Source organism: Panthera uncia (genome assembly GCF_023721935.1).
Source record: "Panthera uncia isolate 11264 chromosome B3 unlocalized genomic scaffold, Puncia_PCG_1.0 HiC_scaffold_1, whole genome shotgun sequence".
Classification (NCBI taxonomy): Eukaryota; Metazoa; Chordata; class Mammalia; order Carnivora; family Felidae; genus Panthera; species Panthera uncia.
This window is the reverse complement of record NW_026057582.1, coordinates 10,096,320-10,118,809: the sequence shown is the minus strand read 5'-3', so window position 1 is coordinate 10,118,809 and position 22,490 is coordinate 10,096,320. Positions and strand designations below refer to the sequence as shown.

Genomic DNA, 22,490 nt, shown 5'->3' with positions numbered 1-22,490 from the left:
GCACGTGGAGAGTGTTCTGTAGATGGAGGGTGGGCTTTAAAGTTACCACAACAGGTGTCGGTTAAGAACTATTTGTACTACCTGCTAATAAATGTTTATAGCACACCGAAGGGTTCTGCACATTTGTCCCTGGGACTAGGTCTCGAGAGCGATTACCCTTCTCTAGGGAGGGCAGAAGGGGACTGGGAGGGGTGGGGCCAACATCTAAGCAGGGACTGCTCCTCGGTCCTCTAGTGGCCGAGGATCACCGTGATAGCAGCCAATGATTCACGAACTCGGTGAATGTTTAGAGAGCCTCTAGAGCTGTGCCCTGGGTGAGTGGGCAAGTCACCACCACCCTCCGCTGTCGCTGCCCCAGTAACTCGACCAAGGGTCCAACGCAAGTGCTTCCCAGGCATTCGTGCAAATGAAAAATCCTACGGTGCGTTCGGGTTCATCGGGGCACGGGGATCAAGGAGGAAGGTGGCAAGGGAGAGGTGGGGCACTGCGGGGTGGGGCACCTGGACGGTCAGTGGACAGGCCACAGTGTTGCTCCCGGTGCGGTCTGTGGACCAGACCTGGGAGCACGCTGAAATGCAGCCCTGCCCCACACCTGCTGAGTCAGAATCTGCATTTTTAACAAAATGCCCAGGAGCTTTGTATGCACTTTACCGTTTGAAATGCCCGAGACCACTATTCCCTCCTCTACCCCGCCACACTACCTCAGTGGCCCACAAACACGGGCAACTTACTCTGAAAGTCCCAGTACCCCTCGGTGAGTTGGAGCCATTTAAAACGTGCTCGATTTGGCAAAGAGACCCTGGGGTTGGTCAAACTTAGGTTTGAATCCCAGATGCCACCAACTAGCGGGCAGACCCTGGCTCAGACGATGACATCATCTCTCTGAGGGCCAGTCTTCTAGTCACAGAACAGTCCTGGAGACCCTCTATGTGACACGCGGCACAGAGCTTGCCACATAGTAGGTGCTCGTTAAATGTCAGTAACAGTCACGTGCCCCGAGTCCTGGGCCTGAATCGGGCAGGGTGCCCCGCCAGCAGCAGCAGCAACGGCCCCTACCTGCCTTCTCCTTGATGACAGCCCAGTCCTCGAAGCTGTCGATGTGCTCCTTCAGCCGCGAGCAGAGATGCACGTTGCCTACGTAGTCCAGGAGGACGTCGATGATGGGCCCTGCCCAGCGGCTCATCTCCGGGGCAGACAGGATCTCGCAGAACTGGAAGACATCACACACTGTGGCCGGGGCACCCGGGACCAAAGGCAGCGCCTCTGTGAGCACATCGGTCGGGGGACCCGAGGCCGGGGAGAGCAGGGGTGTATGCGAGGACGGACACTGGGCACGCCTAAGGCAGGATCCAGTTCCACCGGCCCTCGCCCCTCTCCTCAACACAGCCTCTACTGCCACAAGCGGAAGGCGGGCAGCTGGGACATCACCTCTCTAAGCCTCAACTTCCTTGTCTGGAAAATGGGACTACGACAACTGGAGGATTATTTTTTACGAGAATTAAGGTAATGTGAACATCACCTTCTTTGCACGCAGCAAGTGGCCCTGCAATGATTCCCATTAACCACTACATTGATCTCCAAGAGAAGGGTGTTTCTCACCTCCTTTTCATTTCAAGTTCGGACTTTTTAAGTCACCACCACGGCCACGTCCTGCCTCTGGGTCCCTCTTTGCACCTCGTCTGCTCTTAGCCAATCTGCTCTCACCTCCATCCCCATCGGGGTCATTCAACATCATATTCCGGGCGCAGGTTTGCTGTGGGTGATGAACCCCTCAGTCTCCCACATTCCCCTGCTCCGCTGTTGTTTCCTTAAATCCCCCCAGACCGGGGAGCAAACAAAGGACGCAACCCGTGCACGGGAGCCACTGAGCTCTGCTGCCTCTGAAGCACGCCGGCCACGGGGTTCCACGGCCTGCGGGGTGTGCGGACCGCGATGCCCCCCCCCCGCCCCGCCCCGCCCCGGGCTCAGAAGGGCATCCGCCACCAGGCCACCCTGGCGCGTGCTGGGCCTGGGAAGCGCGCCCCTGCCTACCTGCACCACGCCGGGCGCCTTATCCGTGGCGGGCGCGTCGCTGAAGCGGCTGGAGGGCGGCGGGACGGGCGGGTGCGGGCCGTTGCCGTACAGGCACGAGAAGCAGGGCTCGCCGTCGCAGCCGAGGTCCATGAGGAACTTGAGCAGCGACAGGTACTTCATGGCGAACATGATGGTGGCGGGGAAGGCGGTGGGGTGCGTGGCGATGTAGGCGTCGATGTTGGCGCCGTGGTCCAGCAGCAGCTGCATGGTGCGCAGGCAGCCGTGGCGGATGGCCACGAGCAGGGGGCTGATGACGTCGCGGTTGGGGTCGGCGCCGGCGAGCAGCAGCAGCTCGGTGGCGTACACGTTGTTGTTGACCACGGCGAAGTAGAGCGCGGAGCTGCGGCGGTCCTCGTAGAGGCGCGCGCGCTCGGGCGCCAGCGGCGCGTTCACGTCGAAGCGCGCGCCCAGCAGCGCCTCGAGCACCGCGTCGTGGTTGCGCTCGGCCGCCAGGTGCAGCGGGCTGATGCCGCTCCGGCGCACGCGCGTGCGGCTGGTCACCGGCAGCAGCATCTGCACGATCCTGCGGGGGGGGGGGGGGGGGGGCGGGCGGGGGCGGCGGGGGGCGGCCCGGCCGGCGGGGGGCGCCGAGGGTCCAGGCCGGGCCGCTGGGGACTACGGTGTGAGGAGGCAGTGGCCCACCAGCGGGGGGCGCCGGGGAGCCAGCCGGTCCCACAATGACCGCTTTGGGAAGGACGGGTCTGCGGCTATCCCCGCTTTGCAGATCAGGGAAACTGAGGCTCCGAGAGCTTCGACCACCTTCCCGAAGTCACAGAACCAGGTAGGGGTGGAGCTAGGCTTCAGTCTCAGAACCCATGGCCTCCGAAGTCCTAGCTCTGAAAGACCTCAGCCCGACTGGCCTGTGGTTTCAAGAATTTCCTGCTGACTTATTTCAGGGTAAAGAGTGTTCCCCATTCCCAACTCGTTCCCTGAAGGAATGGACCGGAAGGCCCACAGACCTGATGCAGGAGGCAGTGGAGCCCGTAGTGAAATCTGGAGCTAGAAGTTTGGCGCCTGCCCTGCCTGGGTGGGGTGGGGGTATAGGGGGACAGTGACAGTCATATCCGAGAGCTCACAGCGTCCCAGGAGACAACTAAAGGATTTACGAACACAGTTTGGTTTAATCTTTTCCACAACCCATAAAGTCCGGCTCATCATTCCCGTTGTGCTGATGAGAAAGCTGGAGGCTCAGAGAGGTTGACGGACTTGTCCAGGCCGTATATCGGGAACGGCAAACCAAGAAATGTACCCCCTTCCTGCCCCAGGGCTGCGCCGTCCTGCATCTCTGTGGAGCCGCCAGGTCCTGGGGGACAGGAGCGGATGAATGCATTTGGCGTGGACCACTCCTGCTCTCGGCCCCGGTCAGCCCTTGGTGACCACAAAGTCCCTTCCCCTCTCCTGTGAGTCTCCACACCTCTTTCCCTGAAGCCTAACTCGAGTCTCTCCCAGGCTGTCTGCCTTGCCTGTGGCCTGGAGAGGGTTGGTCAGGTACTGCTGAGGCTGGAGATTCCTGTGATCCCTGGCTTTGCTCTCTCCTGAATCAGACACTGCTCTTAACATTTCATCTACGTTCATCTATTATATCTTCCCAGTAGCCCCGTGAGCTAGTACGTGTGCTATCTTAGTTTACAGATGAGGAAACAGAAGCCCAGAGAGGGTATGTGACTTGCACAAGAACACACAGCCAGTCAGTGACGGAGCCAGGGTTTGAACCTAGGCAGTCTGATTCCCCAGGCCACACTCTCGACCCCTGCCGTATGTCTTGTGTCGCAGGCAGGGTGACAGCTGATAGGTCACAGAGTTTGGCGTCGCCGCGCATTAACTTGCCTGCCCCAGTTTACCTTCACTGCGGCCCTGTGGGGTAGCCTGAGCAGGTCTGTGACCTTCCTTTTGACAGATGTGATTCAGAGAGAGGAGGCAACTCATCAAAGGTAGTAAAGCAATTCTGGGGGCTCTCGGCCCCTTGTATTACTCTCTTCCCCTAGACCACTGCCACCTGCAAGAACAAGCTTCCACCACCGACCCCAATCCATCCAACCCTTGCTGACAGGTGACTTCCCAGCCCCACGTGGCCACCAAGGAGGTGGCCGTGGTGAGGCAAGCAGGTGCCACCAGGCCTGTTCCCATGCCTCTCAGCCTCCTGGCATGCTGGCTTTGCGGCTTCCTGGAAATCTCATGCCAGTGATCTCCTGCTAAGATCTCAGCGGAAAGTTTTATTATTGTTAGTGACGCCGTGTTTGCCTAAAATCTGCCCCTAAAACCTCAAAAGGAAATTCACACACCCGGGGGGGCTAATTGCCTCCTAATTTCTATTTGTGCAGGCGCAGGAGGCCTGACCTCACTCTGTAGAGGTGCTGGTCAAAGGCAGGGCTGGGGCCTCGCCCTGGACCACAGCCATCGCCAACAAATGCTCCCTAACAGCCGTGGCATGCCCGAGCCCGGGAAAGAACAGCGAGAGGGACTGCCCTGGGGCCGCTGGCCAGATGGGGCTGGCATCCCCGGCAGGTCACAGCTGGCCTCCAGCAATGCCCTGCCCAACCAGGGGAAAGCGGCAGGAATGTGGGAACATGACTAGCGTCGCCTACAGTCCCAGAAACGTCATCTTAATAACACAATAAAGTCATCTTAATGTACGCTTCCGTAGGACTTTGCAGAGTCAGTAATATGCCCTGCAGGACGGGGTCTGGAGATCAGCCTGTCCAGCCCTTCCATTTTATAGGGGGTGAAACTGAGGCCCCGGGCATGGGGTGAGGAAGAGGGTGAGATTGGATTGGAGGCAGATGACAAAGCCAGGGCAGAATATAGGTGTCCAGAATTCCCAAGGCCAGGCCTTTCCGTGATGCCTCACTCCCCCAGCCCCAGGGAGTGGCCGCGTTGGTGGCCCTGCCACAAATCATCACTCCTTTTCCCCAGCCCGTGTTGTGGGACAGAAGGCTGGAGGATGAGGAGGTGACCCCATTGATCTGAGTCTCTCTACTTCTCGCACAGGCAGGTCCTGGGGCCACAGGGCTCAAAGTGTACCTCATGAAGAGGAACAAAGCTGACTACCGCCCAGTAGAACCTTTGGTGTCTGGGAGGCCAGGTTCCCTGCGACCCCCCTTCTTCCTTCCCCGGGGGCAAGAGCCACACCCACCAGCTTAAGCCCTGAGACCAGACCAGACCCAGCTCAGGGCTATTTCAAGGAGGCCTAGAGCAGCAGCTGGGCAGGTGACCTTGGACTCCAGTCACAATAACTGCCCCCCCCCACCTTGTTTCTAGGACCCACCAGTAAACAAATCCAACTTTCTCTGTCCCAGACAGCCTCACTGTCTTTTCTCCAGGCCCCGGGTCCCCACCCAGGATTCTGGTGTCCTCAAGGCTGCTGCCCTGGTTCCAGTGTCCTGCCTGAATTTTAGCCCAGTGATAGGGAACAGAGCAGAGAGCTTCGAGTCAAAGCAAGCTGCCCCTGGCGGTGTGGGGTCCCACATGGGGCTGTGGACCTGGGTTACACCACCGATGTTGTCTGTCGGTGCTGGGCCATCTCAGGCCTGTCACTCAACCTCTCTGAACCACGTGTGTAACAGGGAGGTAATTAATCACAACAAGAGTGATGATGACGATGGTGACGATGAGAGCCGCCCTTTAGGGAGCCCCTGTGAATTGCTGGGAGCACCCCACCCTCCTAAATAATATTACTGAGCATTTGCTCTGTGCCAGGCACCATTCGAGGTACTTTACTCACCGACCTCATTTATCCTGGAAATGACCGAATGAACTAAGGACTTTATCGCATTCACTCGTCGTAACAACCCAGCAAGATGGGATCCCTCTGCCCCGGTTACAAAACACAATTCGCTGATACCTTTCCCTGAGGCTGGTCTTCAGGATAAAATGAAATCACTCGAGTAGTAGGGACCCCATAAACGGTGGCCGTTGGTGTCTTGACCACCGTGGAGACTGCACCCCACTTGCCCTGCACACGCAGCACGCGGGCATTCTGGGTCACGAGGTCACGGTGGCGTGACCTTTGTCAGCGTTGGGTGTAATTCGATTGCAGACTAGACCTTCGCAAGGGAGCCAGTCACCCACAGATGGCTCGGCTGCCAAAACCACCGGGCTGCACTGTGGTGACCCTGCCGTGTGTGTGTGTGTGTGTGTGTGTGTGTGTGTGTGTGTGTATTTTGGAGGGGAGAGACTGCCTCTTCTCTGAGCCCAGGTGATGCTCATGCTGAAGCCAGAAAAGACTCCACCAGTGGAGGAATCTGCCTGTGGACATTCCCAAGGGCACAGCAGGACTCTTGCCCGCGAGGGACCCTTCTAGGCGGATGTGTACCTCTTGTCCCGAGGTACTAGGAGCTGGAGCGGGGATGCAAACCGCCTGCTCTCCATCAGGACTCAGAACAGCTCAGCGGATCCCCACAATGCAGACTTCTGGGCCCTGCCATCCAGGGCCTGATTCATCAGGTCTAGGGAGGAGCCCCAGAGTTCCCTTTTAATTAATAGGGATACTCACTTGCTTGTGAATGTGCCTTATAATCTGCCTTTTAATTTAATGTATTTGATGTTCTCTATCCTCCCTTTTTCCAAAAAGAAAAAAAAAAGTTTTAAGTGGCTTGCAAAGGTGATAGAGATTAGAAGTAAAAGAGAAAGAATAGTTAAACACAAGGGCATCAGAAGCGAGGCCCAAAAGGGCCAGCTTCAAAATGCCAGCCACAAAATGCACCCTAAAAGAATGGTTCTGTCCCACACTGTGCGGTGAAATCGTCTGGGCAGCTTTTAGAGACCCTGAAGGCCCAGCCCAGCCGGCTTATATCAGAATCTCTGGGGTGAGTGAGGCCCAAACATCAGGGTTTTTAGAGCCCTTTAGTGGGGTGCGCGTGGGACTCCAGTATGTAGCCAAGGCTGAGAATCTCTGGTCTTAGTGCTATTCTGAATTCAGTTTGAAAGATGTCTGGGGCACCTGGTCTTGTCCAACACAAACCATTTCTTAACAGATCTGTCTTTGGTGGGGCGCCTGGGTGGCTTAGTGGGTTAAGTGTCCAACTTCGGCTAAGGTCATGACCTCACCGTCCTTGAGTTCGAGCCCCGCGTCGGGCTCTATGCCGACAGCTCAGGGCCTGGAGCCTGCTTTGGATCTTGTGTCTCCCTTTCCCGCTCGTGGTCTGTCCCTCTCTCTCAAATACAAAAACATAAAAAAAATTTTTTTAAATCTATCTTTGGTGTTGAGCTTTAATCTCATAAGGTGCCTTTGCTAAACTGGAAATGAACTAGAAGATAAGGCCTCTGGTTAAATGTGCTACAGAGATGACATCATCTGGCGAGCACAGAGACCAGCTACTGGGTCCTGCTTTCCATGCTATAGGTGGGCAGGGCGTTTTGGCAGGTGGCTGAGAGCGGAATGCCCATGGAATGTCACATCAAATCCCCGAGCGGCTCATGGGAGGTCAGCGCGGAGAGGGCCATTAATGCCACATGCCCAAGGAGTGAAGTGCCCGGGACTTGCCTGGCCATGGGCCCTGCGGCAGAAGCTGCTGGGAACACGGCTTTAAACCTTTGTTGGGCAGCCCTCCAAAGGGGCCTGGCCCCTCTCAGTCTTGGGGAGCAGAGGGAAATGGGGCCTGGGAATGGAGGGTGGGTAACCAGGGAAATCGCTCTGAGAGTCATGAATCTGAAGCAGATTTGGGGGGAACACAAACTGCCCATGTAGGTGGTTCCGGAGAGGACCCGCCTTGCTTCCTAGTCATCCTTAGGTGCACCCACTGCTCCTTCAACCTCTCCTCCAACTGGGGCCAGACTGCCAACATCGGGGTCCACTTGAGGCATCTGGGTGTGATCGAAGGATGCCAAGGGACAGTCCCCGCCCTGCCGCTCTCTGGCAAGCCACTTCCCATCTCTCTCTACAAAATCAGGAGTTGTATGAGATCAGCGATTCCCTCAAAGGTGTAGATGGGCTGTATCTGGTCGGCTCAGGGAGCTTTTCAAAGGTAGAGGCTTAGCAGCCCCCCCCCCACCGCCCCCGCCCCCACCCCCGAAGATTCTGGTTTAGTGGTTCTGGGATTTGTCATTTAACAAATAGCCCAGAATGACTGTGCTCTACAGGCCAGTACAGGGATCCCGTGGGCCTGGAGATTCCAGCCCCTCCCTTCTCTTGCATTCTTGGGATCTCTCTCTCCAAGATAAACCATGTTTGTTTCCCGGGGCAGAAGGGAAATAACGTGTCTTGCCTGTCACCACTGCCTGACCTGGTGGTTTCTCCCGTCTCTTGGCTTCACTAAAAAACGAAGGCTCCTCCGACCTGGGAGAGAGTGAGCACAGACCTACTGGGTCCCTGCTGTGTGCCTGGCACTCTGCTGGGCACTTTATTTCCATTCCATAAGCCACACATATCCATTGCACTAGTCCTAACAGCAACCCCATGAGGCAGCTGTAACTATCACCCATTTTACAGAAGAGGAAAACCTTTCTGAGGTTCAGAAACATGCCCCATGGCTTCAGCAGGGATTCAAACCCAGGTCCCTGTGACTTGCAGCCTGCCCTGCGGTCCAGAGAAGGCAGGGTCTCCTCTGTGGGGACAGATTGGGTGGAGAGGGCATCTTTGGGTGGCCTTAGGTACAGACGGCCTGCACAGCAGGGCCTGGGGCTGTGAGGGTCCGTCTCTTCATCTCCACTTCATTCTCTGGGATGTCACTCTCACCCCCTTCTCCCTCTGCCTCAGCAAACACAGCCAACACCCCCACCAATGCGCACAGTCTGTGTTTTCCCCTCTTCTCTCTGTCTGATGGCAGGCTGTGTTTCCCAGAGTGTGTCGTCTGGGGTACACGGGATGGAATTTTATGTAAAAAGCTTTTTTTTTAGGGGCGCCTGGGTGGCTCAGTCGGTTAAGCGGCCGACTTCGGCTCAGGTCACGATCTCGCGGTCCGTGAGTTCGAGCCCCGCGTCGGGCTCTGTGCCGACAGCTCAGAGCCTGGAGCCTGTTTCAGATTCTGTGTCTCCCTCTCTCTGGCCCTCCCCCTGTCATGCTCTGTCTCTCTCTGTCTCAAAAATGAATAAATGTTAAAAAAAAATTTAAAAAAAAAAGGTTTTTTTTTTTAATCAGTTGTAAGTTGGCAACTTTAGGAATTTAGTAGTGTGATGGATGTTTCCTTCTGAAAACAGATTTTCGGTAAACATGTCTTCAGAAGAAAATACTCAGCAATGAGGGTAGAGACGCCTGAGATCAGGAAGAAAGTCTGTGAACGAGGTTTGGAAAATGCTAGTTGAGTGGCAGCTGCCGAGCCCCGGCGTCCTTCAAATGCAGCTGGGGGTCTTTTGCCTCCTTGGAGAGCCTTCTGTGACCCCACCAGCTGGGGGTGGTGCACGTTTAACAACTGGCTCTCTGGGGAGCAAAGGGGGCCCTGATATGTTGTAGCCAGCAATTTCCGTGGTGTAAACACTCCCACCATGGCCAATTTCAGGCTGCCCGTGTGCACAGTCGGCTCCCGTGAGCGGGTTCGAGTCGGCTCTAGCACACCTCTGCCTCCGGGCCCCCTGAGTCCCTCTCCTCCAGGGCTGCTATGGAGCCCAGCTCTCCACACTCTTCCATTATGTCATGAGTTCGTGTGTGTGTGTGTGTGTGTGTGTGTCTTCCCTCCCCCGAGATCACTCCCGGAGAACTTAAGCTTCTCTCGTCTTAATCCAAGTGTGCAGCAGATAGTAAGTGCTCAATAAAGCCTAGCTACTATCATTGGCACTGTCTGTGTTATTGTATCATTGGCACTATTCAGATTATTGGATGTATCCCCTACGTGCTTGCTAACGGCCTGAGAGGCTATCTTTTTCATTTTTATTTTTTTAAGTAGGCTCCATGCCCGGCGTGGGGCTTGAACTCATGACCCTAATTTCAAGAGCTGGGTGCTCTACTGACCGAGCCGGCCAGGCACCCCCTCAGAGGTTACGTTTGCACCCCCAACAGAAATATCCCTTGGCCCCGACTCCTATCCTTCCCCCTGAGTGCAATTCCCGTAGAAGCGACTTTTGTAGCGGGTCAGTGCTCGCCGCCTGCAAGATGTGTGACCTCGGGCAAGTCACTTGACCTCTTTGTGCCTTAGCTTCCTCGTGTGATGAAATGGAGGTAAAGGCATCTACCTCCGGAGACGTGTTAAAAGGATTGTTAACAGCAGTCAGAGGGTGAAGCAGGTTAATCAGGCGACGCGCTCGAGCTTGCCGGCTAGTGGGGAGTCTCCTCCTTTCCACCTGGAAGGCGCCTTCCACCCTGACCCCTCCTGAGCCCCCCTGGTCCCGTGGGCGGGACGCTCGCGGCCCCCGCTCCAGCGGCGTGGGGTGAGGCGGGGAAGCCGCGAGCATCGGTGGCAGGGCCCGGGCTGACCTGTAGTTGCCCTTCTTGGAGGCGATGTGCAGCGGGAGCATGCCGTCCTTGTTGGCCTTGTTGGCATCGGCGCCCTGCGACAGCAGAAACTCCACCACGTCCTCGTGCTCGTTCTTGCAAGCCTCGTAGAGGGCGGACGCGCAGTCGCTGGCCTGCGTGTTGATGTCGGCGCCTGGCCAAGGAGAAGGCGGATCAAGGAGTGACCAGGGCGGTCACTGTCAAGCACGGTGCCAACCGCCGTGGCGCGTTGGATCATGTAACAACCACTCTGCGACCCTGAGACTGGAGGGGGGGTGCTCTCGGAAGTGAACAGCTGCCTCACTGCCGCCGGCATTTCCTGAGCACTTACTACGCGCCAGGCACCGTGCCGTAGGGGAGCTCTCTCTCTTTGCATCCACGGCGTCACTCCACGCAGTCACAACTCTTACGTGCGTGTTGCAGACGAGGACACTGAGTACAGAGGACCCACGCAACTTGCCCCAGGCCTCCGGGGTCATAAGTGCGGAGCCCAAACCTGAACCCCCAGGGGTCTGACAGCGGAAGCCCCGGCAGCTGGTCTGATGGCAGAGGCCATGCTCTTCCCCCTCGCTCCATGTGAAAGCATCCAGACCCTGTTCTGAGGAAGCCACCCAGCTCTAGGAGTGCAGAGCCCCCTAATAAAGAAAGACCCCAAGAACCGTCTTAATTGGGATTTGTCCTCCTCCGCCCTCCATCGCAAGGAATAAGAGAGGGATTACTTCCTGTCCCCTCTGAAGAGGGCACTACAGCATGCTGAGAGGTAAGGACTCGGGGACGGACCCTATCAGCCTCATTTACAACTTCCCCATCTCCTTCTCAGAGCCCCATGGGTTTCTCTGAGAGAAGAGGTAAGGTCTCTTCACCAGTCCTTCCGTATTCTGGAAGGAAAGAGAGCTGACACAGCAGGAAAGTGTCAGTAAGGGCCGAAGTCAAAAGCATCCGTTAACCACAGCTCTGCTCTGCCTGGGCATTCTGCTTATCTCAGGCTTTCTGGTAATTTTCAATTTTGGTAACTGATTTCTGTCCTAGTGGAAAGAGACGAGAACTAGCTGCCGTTTCTTCTCAGGGCTTGCAAGCCCTGTGGCCTCAGGCAGCCCCTAGGGGCCACACTTTTCCCATCTGTAGACCAGGAAGAATAATGCCTACCAGTCAGTGTTGCTTTAAGAAGATAAAACTTGTTACTATCTGCTATGGACTGGATGTTTGTGTCCCCTCAAAATTCCCAGGTGGAATCTTGATCCCCAGCGCGATGGTGTTAGGAGGTGGGGCCTTTGGGAGGTGCCCAGGTGACGAGGGTGGAGTTGTCATGAGTGGGACTAGTCCCCTTACAAAGGAGACCCCAAAGAGCTGCCTTGCGCCTTCCACCACGTGAAGACCCAGGGAGAAGGTGGCCGTCTGTAAACTAGGAACAGGCTCTCACCAGACACCGAATCTGCCGGCACCTTGATCTTGGACTTCCCAGCCTCTGGGACCATGAGAAATGAGCACCTGAGGCTGTAGACCCCTCGGCGTATGGTTTTCTGTTACAGTGGCCCAAACAAACGAAGACAATCTCCCGGCACAGTGCTGGGCGCAGAGAAGGTACTCAGCAAAGGCCGGTTCTCCAGCACGGAAGGGCTGGGGCACAGAGGCTGGTTCTGCCCCCCCCACCCTGAGGGAAAGCCAGTGAACGGGTCCAAGCTCTTGAAGTCAGGCTCCCTGGAAGCCTGGACCCCGCCAGCAAAGCCGCCCGCTCTCACAAGAAAAATATTTGGCCTTAAAAATGGACTCAGCCCACAAAGGGAGCGAGACCCTGACTCAGACTGTCGGCAGGAGAGCTGGACAGATGTTCAGAGTCGGCCGGTTCCCCTTGCCGGCTGAGCACCCTGCCCTTTGCCCAGCCTCCTTGCCTGGGCTCCCAGGACCCTGCCCGTGCTCCTTTGTTCTCATGCGGGTCGGTCCAGATTTGTCCCTGGCTGCAAGGAAGGGCCCTGGGTTTGTTTTCTCAACTGCTCAGGCGCGTGCTGAGTAAGTGGATGTTTAGCCAAGCAAAGTCCCACGATGGTAATTCTCGAGGCCTGGGGTAGCATGGCCAAGTGCAAGAAGCGTGCAGTTTGGAGTCAAATGCGTGCGGTTGGAACCCAGGCTCTAATGTGACCAACCATTTCACCTCTCTGGGCCTCAGTCGCCTTATCTACTGAATGGGATGAAGACACTCTCTACCTCGTACGGCTATGGAGAAAACCCCATTAGCCTATCCTGTGCTCGCGCTTAACACGGAAGGTCCTCAACCAATTACTTCAGCTCAGCCCGAGGGTCTGGCTTGCTCCTGGCCTCTCTGTTGGGAGGGAGGGAGGTTCACCTCCCACAGAGAGAGAAAAGAAATCGAAGGGGTTCTCTCGGGGAAGAACGGAATGACAACACCCTTTAGCCAGAACAATGCCTCCCATTGTCCCGGGGTCTTCTGTTCACGATGCGGGCAATATTGGTGTCTTTTCTCCCGATAACGTGACTAAGATTTTCCACAGGCAGAGAGTGCCAAGACCCGGGTTCAAATCCCAACTCCTCCACTACTTCGCGGCGAGACCTTGGACAAATCACTTTCCCATCCTGGTCCTTGGTTTCATCACGTGTACACTGAGGAGGTGACCTAAATGCTGTCTGAGGTTCCTCCTGGCCTTGAGGTGTGATGTGGGTGGAAAGAGAAATAGCTGACGTGTCAGGAGACCCAGGGTCTGGCTTGTTCCACCACCAGTTTGCTACGGGACTGCAAATAAGTCACTTCCCCTTCCTGGGCCTCCGATTCCGCATTCGTAAAATGAGGATGTTGGGCTAGATTAGCGACGGCACGTGTTTCACGCCATTCCTCCCGCCCCGGCCTGTGCCTCGTTGCAGGCGTCGCTGGTGGGTCTCAACACGCTTCCCACCGAGCTTCCACACAGCCTCAGATCCCTTCTCAACACAGGCCTCCAAGAGGATGCTATTCCCAGGTCAGAGTATGACCTAAGCTTGCCTCCCCTTAGACGTCTGAGGTCCTCCCCAGCGCTGCCCCTTGGGGGCTACGTGACCCGGGGACCCTTAGCACTCACCGTACTTGGCCAGGAACCTCAGGGCCTCCAGCTGCCCGCTCTGGGCGGCCACGAACAAGGGGGTGATGCCATAGGCGTTCTTGGATTCCACCTTGGCGCCTCTGCTCACCAGGATCTCCATGACCTCCAGGTCGTTGCGAGAAACAGACTCGTGCAAAGCGGTCCAGCCTCGGTTGCAGCGATGATTGGTGTCCGCGTTGTACTGTACCAACATCCTCACCGCCTCCGCGTTCTTGCGCTCACAGGCTGCAGCCCAGGCACAAAGAAGCGGGGTGGTCAGCAGGGCCCTGGCCGGACCCGGCCGGCCGAGACTTCATTCATTTATTTGTCCATTCACCCGTTCGTCCGCTGGACGTTCCGTCCACAGACATCCACTGGGTCTGTCCCGAGTTCCAGTCCCTGCACTTTACCCAGGACGCACACCTAAAATAACAGTCCTACTCATAGCAGTAATATTTGCTGGTGTACGTAGCACAGATTAGGTGGCAGGCACTCTGTTCAAAGCACTTTCTGGGCCCCTCCAATATAGTTCTCCCAGTCACCTATAAAGGATGTAGTGCCATCATCCCCCTTCCGACAGAGGAGGAAAATGAGGCACAGAGACGTTAAGCGACTTGCCCAAGGTCACACAGATAGTGGCAGAACAGGGATTCAAACTCAGGCAATCAGGCCCAGAGTCTCTGTCCCTTGGAATATTCCAGGGTGTCCCTGACTCCTCTCCCTCTCCAGCGCTACAGGCTGCAGTCCTCTACATCACCAGAGCCAGGAGAAGTGGAGGGTCCCAGAAGCCCTGCTCAAAGCCCTTCCTCAGGCTACACACTTAAACTGAGGTAAAATCTGTCTTCTGCGTACAAGACAAAGTCTTGTCGAGTCTTCTCGATCTGCTCACACCTCCCTCTTAAGCCTCATTGCTTTCTATTTTAATTTTTTTTAATGTTTATTTATTTTTGATAGACAGAGACAGAGCACAAGTGGGGGAGGGGTAGAGAGAGAAGGAGACGCAGAATCCGAAGCAGGCTCCAGGCTCCCAGCTGTCAGCACAGAGCCTGACACGGGGCTCAGACTCATAGACCGTGAGATCATGACCTGAGCCCAAGTCGGATGTTTAACGGACTGAGCCACCCTGGCGCCCCAAGCCTCATTGCTTTCTAGAACCTAAATGCACTGTTGGCTCTGGTCCAGGGTTATCACCATGGAGGCTGCTGGGCTCTTGTCTAAATTTACCACTTCTTCGAGTCAGGCAGGGGTGAGGGCAAGAAGAGAAAGGGGGCTTCCTGGGTAGTGTTTCAAACAGCACCCCAGGCAAAGCTCCCCACCTCTCGAAGCCTTGGTTTTCTCGCCTGTCAACCAGAGATAATAAAACCTTCCTGAGAGGACCTTGTGAGAGTACTGGGTGAGGGAGTGCATGGAACACTCTGGCACAGTACTTGGCACGTGGGAGAAGTGCACTCAGCACCAGGGCCCAAGCCTCGGCTGAGAATTGCCCAGTGCTCGGGAAGCTCCCTTTGGGCAGCTCGGCCTCTAGGTGATGGCTCTGGTGCCCGGACAGACACGACTTCTGAGAAACACTTCTATCTCGGGTCTACAGTGGACCCAGTTACCAGCTGCCAGGCACCTGCTTCCCGTGGAATATTCCAGGTACTGGATACCAGTCACACGAGAAAGCAGTTTTTCAAAGCGTAAAGGCCCTCTCATATTTGTATGCGCAAGACCCAAGCCTGATTGCTTAAGCCCGTGGGCATGAACTGGACGCTTTATAATGTCATAGTTCAGCATATGAACTGTGAGGCAGCTAGCTTGCTGAGTTTAAATCCCAGGTCTGCCCCTTGCTAGCATGTGTGAAATCCTGGGTGCCTCATTTCATGTCTCTGTGCCTTAGGTCCTCATCTATAACATGGAGATACCTCCCATGTAATGCCCGTCTCCTATGTAGATGGATATTAGGGTTAAATTAAAGAACAGTGCGTGGCACAGAGTAAACACTCAGTAAATACCAGCTATTACGATGATTCAGATTTTGCTAGAGATGCCAGTGTCCTCGGGTGATGTATTGAATGAGCTAGGCTAAGTTTCTGGTTTGTTTTAAATGTCCCGGAGGTACAGATTTTCTTTCATACCTCTTTGCCTCTGCCTATGCTGTTCCCTCTGCTTGTCCAGCTGGAAACAGCCTCCTGTTCCAGCTCAGCTCCGACGCCCCCTTTTGTGGGTGCTCACCCCCAACGCTAGAGCCCTCCCCGATGCTCCCGGGTGCATCATGCCGAGCTCTTTGTTGCCTGGCTGTTATGTTGTCTGTGTGTCGCTGCCCACTGGGCTGGGAGAGCGCTGGGGCACCGATCATAGCTTTTTGTTTCTGGGCCCTCAGCGCTCCTCGGCGTGCCGGGCCCACAGGAGGACTTGGGTAGTGTGGCCCGTAGACATCCGCCCTTCACAGGAGACCCCTGGCTGGGGAGAAGGGGGGCTAGGGAGGGAGTTATGCACTTTGGGAGCAATGTTCCCAATTGCCCACCTACCCTCTGGACCCTTCCCCAGGGAAGCCCACTGGGGGGGGGGGGCTCACCTTTGTAGAGCGGGGTCTCTCGGGACTTGTTGGAGATGTCAGGCTCGGCGCCAGCCTGGAGGAGGGATTGGAGGCAGTCCAGGTGTCCCCTGCACGTCGCCAGGTAAAGGGCCGTTTCCTCCTGCAGGGTGCGCTGGTCGATGACTGCAGGGTATGCTGGGGAGAACAGACAGGGAGTTCGTGAAGGGGGAAGACGCTCCCACCTTCCCAACACAAAGGTGGCCCCAATTTCTGCCCAATTCCAACGACAGACATGTGTGGCATCCACCTAAATATACCATCCATCCTTTGGCCCTGGACTCCGTTGCTCTCACGGGGCTGTTTCAGCTTCCCACTTGCATTATCTCAGCTTAGATGCCACCTCCTCTGGGAAGCTTTCCCTGGTTGAACCCCTCTCCCTCTCTGAATGACCCTGTCCTATCCCACCAGCCACGGCCAGAAGCTCTGTCTCCTACAACTGGTTCTGCCCTAGAGTATGGCGGGCTGTCTGGGGCTCACGCTCCTTCAGGGCAGAGGTAAGTCCTGTCTGCAAGTGTTACCTTATCCACATCTGGCTTGGGGGCAAGGCGAGGCTCCGAGAGGAGGCATGATTTGCCCAGGTTCCCACAGCTGTGGGGGACAGCCTTGGCGGGGCATAGGCACAGCTGCAGTATTTTCCACACCACATCAGCCCCTGGAACATTCTGGAACAAGCTGGCAGTGGCTCTCCCAAAAGTCAGCCCTCCCCCACTCCTTTTCTAGGAATTAGGCTCTGCTGTCCTGAAAGGCCCAGAGCGGTGGCAGCAGGGCGGGTGAGGGCAAGCCACTTTTCTCTCCCAGCGTGGTGACTTTAACTCTGCCACGGGGGTAAGAATCTTGCCTCTCACCCTCCCCCTGCCCAAGATGCTCTGGAAAAGAAGGAGCCCCACCCCCAGTCCTGTTCCCAGCCCTGGCTGCACCCGGAGCTGTGGCCTCACCTTGCTGCAGGGCCTTGAGGCAGCTCAGCTGGCCGTAGTAGGCCGCCTCATGTAGCGGCAGCCAGCCCTCCTTGTTGGGCTCTGCGAGGTTCTTGCCCGCCTTGATCATAGCCTTCAAGGCCTCTTCATCACCTTCCTTGATGGCCTTCAGCACCGGGTCCACAGGCCTGTGACAGCAAGGGGCGGGGCACTCCTCAGGACCCAGGCGGCAGAGGAGGGGCGGGCCGCTTTTCTCCCCACAGGGAGAGGGAACGCGGGGCTGCTGGTGGCGGGGGGCAGTGCTGGCTGTGGGACCACTCGGTCCTGCTTGGCCCCTGCTGGTCTGGAACAGGTGCTCAGCCCCCTGCCGGCAGTGTCCTCCTCAATAAGGAGAATAATCCTTCCTAAACCACATGGGCGTGCCCTGGAACTCGGCCCCGACCTTGGCCCTGACCTTGGCTCCTCTGGCTTATCCATCCACCAGCTATCCATCACAGCTTCCTCAGGCCTGTCAAGCGCGGCCCACAGGCCCAGGTCAGCCTCTCCCTGCCTCCGGTCATAAGCCCTCATGTAACCATTGGCCTTTGCGTGTCTCTGAACAGTTATTTGATGCTATCTGTGTCCCCCGCTGGACTATGAGTCCCAGGAAGACAGGGACAGCGCCTTTATTTCTTCCATCTCTCATGATTTCATTCTCAGGGCCTAGCTCAGTGTCTGGTCCATAATAGGTACTCAATAAATATTCAAAGAAAAGAAAGAAAGAAAGAAAGAAAGAGAAAGGCAGAGAGGAAAGGAAGGAGAGAAAGGAAGAAGGAAGAGGAAGGAAGGACGGAAGGAGGGAAGGAAGGAAGGAAGGAAAGAAGGAAGGAAGGAAACTTCCAGAACCTAACGATTATTTCACTCCTTCATCTCTTCTATTTCCTTCCATTTCCAAAAAGATGACCTCTCCCCTACTAGCATTTTGCTTGCTTCTTTGGGAATTTTGTTTGTATCTTGTTCAAAACATTCTTTGCAACGGCCTCCTTTGTGCATTTGGAGGACAAACTGGCCTATACAAGTCAATGTGGGGGCTCCGGTCGAGCCTTGCCAGTGTTTGGTCCCCCTGCGAGCAGCCCAGGACCCGGGGTCCTTCCACGCCTTTATCTCCAAGTGGGCACCATGTAGGGAAAGTCTATGACACATGGCAGGCTCGTTCATTTCCACACATGGAAACTGAGGGTATCTTTTAGACGGGGCTCCTTGGTGGCCAAAAGAAAATTAGGGAAGGAAGCCCTCTGTCCCTGCGCCTTGCAGGGCTGCATTTAATGTTACACCGAGACCACGTCTACCAAGAGGATTCGGGCAGACAGTGCCGGCCCCCAGACGGATGGATAACTGACCCCGTGGGAGCTGCTTCAGTGCAGTGTGCTAGCATTTACCGGGAACCTTTGGGGCCAGTTTGCACATCAAGCAGCTCTGAGACCAGAGTCCCTCAGAGGGGGGCTCTTTCCAGTGAGCATGTCTCTGGGGTCTTCCCTTCCTTGTTCCTCACCCTTTACCCTCACCCCTAGAAGCTTTAGCTGCTGAAAGACTTCCATCCTTGAAGGACTAATACGTATGAAGCCTGCACAGTCTTAAACTTCTGAATGTCTGAGAGATTTCAGGGCTACTATGAATGACAACTTCTTTGCTACTTCACTCATGCATTCATTCATTCATTCATTCATTCACTGAGCTCCCTTCCCTCCATCCTTGCGTCAGTGAGGACCAGGACAGCTGTGAGTCCCAGATCCACTCCTGGGGAATGTTCTGCATAAGTGCTCCCATTTCCTAGATGGAGAAGGTGAGACCGGAGGCAGGCCTTGTTCCCAGGGCGCTCACCCATGTCAGGGGGCAGGATGGGCCCCGAGGGTCTACGGGGCCGGCCCCTTGACCCTCCCAGCTGCTTCCTCCGTCGTGAGCGGCACTTCCTCCTGACTTTCAGCCCCTCCGGTTATTAATAGCTTCAGAGCACAGATGCCGGTTAAGTTACAGACCCACGAGCAAACTGGGTAACTGACCAGATAAGCCCCGACGTCCCCATCAACGCCATCACTACCAGCTCGGTGAGCTCTTCTTACGAGCGGCCAGAGCAGCCCCTGCTGGCGTCAGGAAGAGCCCGGCTGGGTATGTATCCCGGCTCCCCTGGCAGGTCTCCCGTGGGACCCCAGCTGAAGTGGAAGAGAGGAGGGCTGGCTGTTCTCGTGGACGGGGTGGGGGGTGGGGGTGGGGGATGCGCAGTCTCATGAGAACACTCCCAGGACCTGCCGCCCAGCCTGGCTCTCGTCCAGCTGTGGTGCAAGGACCCTGAAGCTCTCGGGCGCACATGCTGACTGCTGCTCTAGGAGCTCAGCCAAAGCCCCGCCCTGAGGTAGGGGGAGGCTGCTGGGGGGTGTCAGACCATCAGAGACTGAGGAGCTAGACACGACCCCAGAGGCCGCTCTGTCCTCTCCAACCTTCTCTCACAGAGAAGGGAGATTCAGAGAGGGAAAGCGACTCACAGGCAGCCACACAGGAAGGGGCAGCAGTGCCGAGACCAGAGTCTGGGGCCCCCTTTTCCAGACCGTCAGAATTCCACCCACAGCACCAAGGAAGTCGGGGCGGCAGGGTTTGAAAAGAGCTGGGAAGAGACTCAAAACACTGGCCCATTGCCTCCTCCCCTCTCTGCAACATAACTGGAGCAAGGAGATAGGGGTTCCCGCGACGGGGGGCCCCTCTTTTGCTTTTAGCTGCTTCTGGGGTCGATACAGGGGGGCGGAGAAGGGGCAGCACGGATCTGTTTTCCAAGGACGCACCTAGCCCAGCACCCTGGTGCCAGGCACACAGAACCCCTCCTGCAGCCCAGATTATTTCTGGATTTTACCACCTGGCACTGAACAAATACAGGCAACGAGGCAAAACAAAGACCACGGGCGTGAGTGTTGTAGATATGCTCAGATACACCCACGGTGACGCAGGGGGGAAACTGAGATAAACAGAAGGTGCGGCTGACTCATCAGCTTCGGCTCGGAGTTCCTCTGGGCTTTTGGGGGGGGTCCTAGGGCCGTCTCCCACGGGGCTGCTCCGGCCCCCGGGGCCTACGTGGGGGGCATTGCGGGCTCAGTCACGGGCACAGCCCCGCTGACAGTCTTGAACTGAGTCTGTGACTGCTAAGCTCAGCTCAGCTGGGTCTCAGGGGGGACACACGTGGGAGTGGTGTGCCCGGGAGGTCCCTCCAGGATGCCCCCCTTCCTGGGGTCTGCTTCCCACTCCCCACCCCCCCACTAACCCTAGGTGGAAGAGTGGACTTGCACGGTCTGGGGGCTGGGGGTCACTTACGCCAGCTGGGAGTTCCTGTATTTCTGCATGACCCCTTGGAACAGGCCCATGGGGCCCGAGGCAGACGGGTTCTCAGGAGGCACAGTCGACCTGGAGGGTGCAGGGCAGGAGTGAAAGAGGGAAAAATACTCTGCATAAGAGAAGCGGGTCATGGCCGGAGGCAGGATCCAGGATGGAGGGATCGCAAGGGGAAAGACTGACAGACAGACACAGGGCTCTGAACCAAAGCAGATGGCCGGGTCCTCTCTGTGTGCTGGACACAGCTGCTGTGTCTCCGGATTATTTTTGGCCCTTGGAGGAAGCCCTGGGAGATTTAAATGACCATATAAGACAACAATGAGGTTAACCTCATCCCCGCCCCCATGGCCCCCTCCCCAGCCAACCCCGCAGGAGGCAGATACGAAGCAAGGTGACATTCTTCACCAGAGAGGATGTGAGAAGAGTCAGCGGCAGGTCCCTGGATGGAAGGGGCTCAGTCTCGGGCTGGCCAGGCTGGGTCCCAACAGGGATGGGCAAGAGGTTCTTGGAGGTTGTCGGGGGGACAAGGGAGCGTGGCTGGGAAGCCAAACCAGGTCTGGACTCCCGCATCCGCCCCGCCGGGTCCTCGTTAGAGGGTCCTGCTGTCCCAGGAACACGCAGGACAGAAGTTACAGCAAAAGGCCATCGGGGGGGCCAGGGCTTGGAGTCAGACGGACACAGGTTCAAATCTAGGCTCTGGCACTCTCCGGCCCTGTGACCTCAGACAGGTTGAGCTTTTCTGGGTTTTAGTTTTCTGCATAACCCAGTGTCGGAAGCCATGAGGCTGCAGCGAGTGAGCTCAGCTGGGGTCCAGGCACAGGGGTGCTCGGCACGCGTCCGCCACTAGCTTGATCATGATTTCACTTCTCCGAGCCTCAGTTTCCCCACCCCCTTGGGCTTTGGTGAGAATGGGAGGGGTGAAAGGGGGTGTGGTGGCCACGCCACAGATCCAATTGATTGGGGTGCCAGGTGCCATGGACACTCCAGGAGGCCTGGCCTGGTTCCCCCGCACCCCTCGGGAGTGCCCCGTGGGACTGAGGACATTGCTACGTGTGACCAGCACCCTGTGGTGTTTGCAGGTGCTGGAACTGTGACCCTGAGGAGGCCCACGCTCCTCCAAGATAGGCCAGAACCTGCAGATATCGTGGGTGCCCTCAGCAAGGCCAGGTCATGGTGGAGGGGGGCGGAGGCAAGGCAAGGAAGCTGGCCCGCTTTGCTTTGGCCATCTCTGCACGGGGGGACCGCCAGGCCGGCCACCTTCATTCTCCTCACTGTCACTGCCTTCCTCCGTGCTCTTCTGAGTGTTACTACTCACCTTTCCTGACCACCACCTGTGTGCGCCCATCCATCAGTCCTCTAGAGCGGGTACCAACGTCCTCACCCTTGACAGACGGGTAAACTGAGGCTCCGGGAGGTGGGTCACTGCCCCGGGCTCGCAGCTGAGCAGAGCAGAGGCCGACTCAGGTCTGTCTGCAGAGGTCCTGATGCCCCTGCCTCTTGCCTCTTCATCCTGTCTCTGGCTCTAAGGGCTCTACTCTGACCGGCCCTGCGACTTTGAGCAAGCCCCCGCCCCCCTTTGTGCCTCAGTTTCCTCATTTGTAAGATGTGGAGGCACGACCGGACGGGGGGGTTTCCCCACTGCTTCTGTAGCTGCGGAGCCTTTGCTGAAATGAACTCACGTGGAAACTTTGCGTGTCAAACAGATCTAAGAGACCACATCCTGGGAAGGGGGTGGTTGTGCAAAGCCTGGCCCTGCCGAGGCCCCTCTCCACCCCCCGGAAAGCAGAGCATGCTGGGCAGGGTGGAAGGCAGCCTGGGGCCCAGCTCGCAGCACCAGCCCCCCCCCCCCCCAACTGTGTGGTCCTGACAAAGCTCTGGGTCTCTGTCTGCGCAGGATCCTGGAGTCCCAGCCACCTTCATCACTGGCCCGTGTGTTACTGCTGCCAGGATGTTTTTAGCAAGACGATAAGCGCCAATAAAAACCCATCACACCACCCTAAGACCAGGACTATCTCTGATGGCAAAATAACGACAGCCAGACAGGGACGGCGAGGCGGCTGGGGGTGACAGCTGTGGTGACGGGGATGTCCCTCACGACCGTGCAGGGCCTCGCCTCACTTCTGTCCTCCCCACCGGCTGGA

At 56.8% G+C, this 22,490-nt stretch overlaps 1 protein-coding gene across 4 annotated transcripts in view; it reads right to left on the bottom strand.

The window, feature by feature from the left end:
* ASB2 (ankyrin repeat and SOCS box containing 2) overlaps positions 1 to 22,490 on the bottom strand; it is a 47,147-nt gene that overhangs the window by 1,880 nt on the left and 22,777 nt on the right. For 2 of the 4 annotated variants that reach the window (XM_049612234.1, XM_049612235.1), the window contains exons 3-9: positions 20,332 to 20,421; positions 17,017 to 17,183; positions 16,061 to 16,216; positions 13,504 to 13,749; positions 10,418 to 10,589; positions 2,032 to 2,596; positions 1,057 to 1,210 (exon numbers count right to left, since the gene is read on the bottom strand). In XM_049612234.1, the coding sequence (XP_049468191.1) occupies positions 1,057 to 1,210; positions 2,032 to 2,596; positions 10,418 to 10,589; positions 13,504 to 13,749; positions 16,061 to 16,216; positions 17,017 to 17,183; positions 20,332 to 20,421 (1,550 nt within the window). Of the gene's footprint in view, positions 1 to 1,056; positions 1,211 to 2,031; positions 2,597 to 10,417; positions 10,590 to 13,503; positions 13,750 to 16,060; positions 16,217 to 17,016; positions 17,184 to 19,034; positions 19,192 to 20,331; positions 20,422 to 21,664; positions 22,130 to 22,490 lie in introns of those variants that run through there. The other 2 variants (XM_049612236.1, XM_049612237.1) reach the window with 2 other exon arrangements.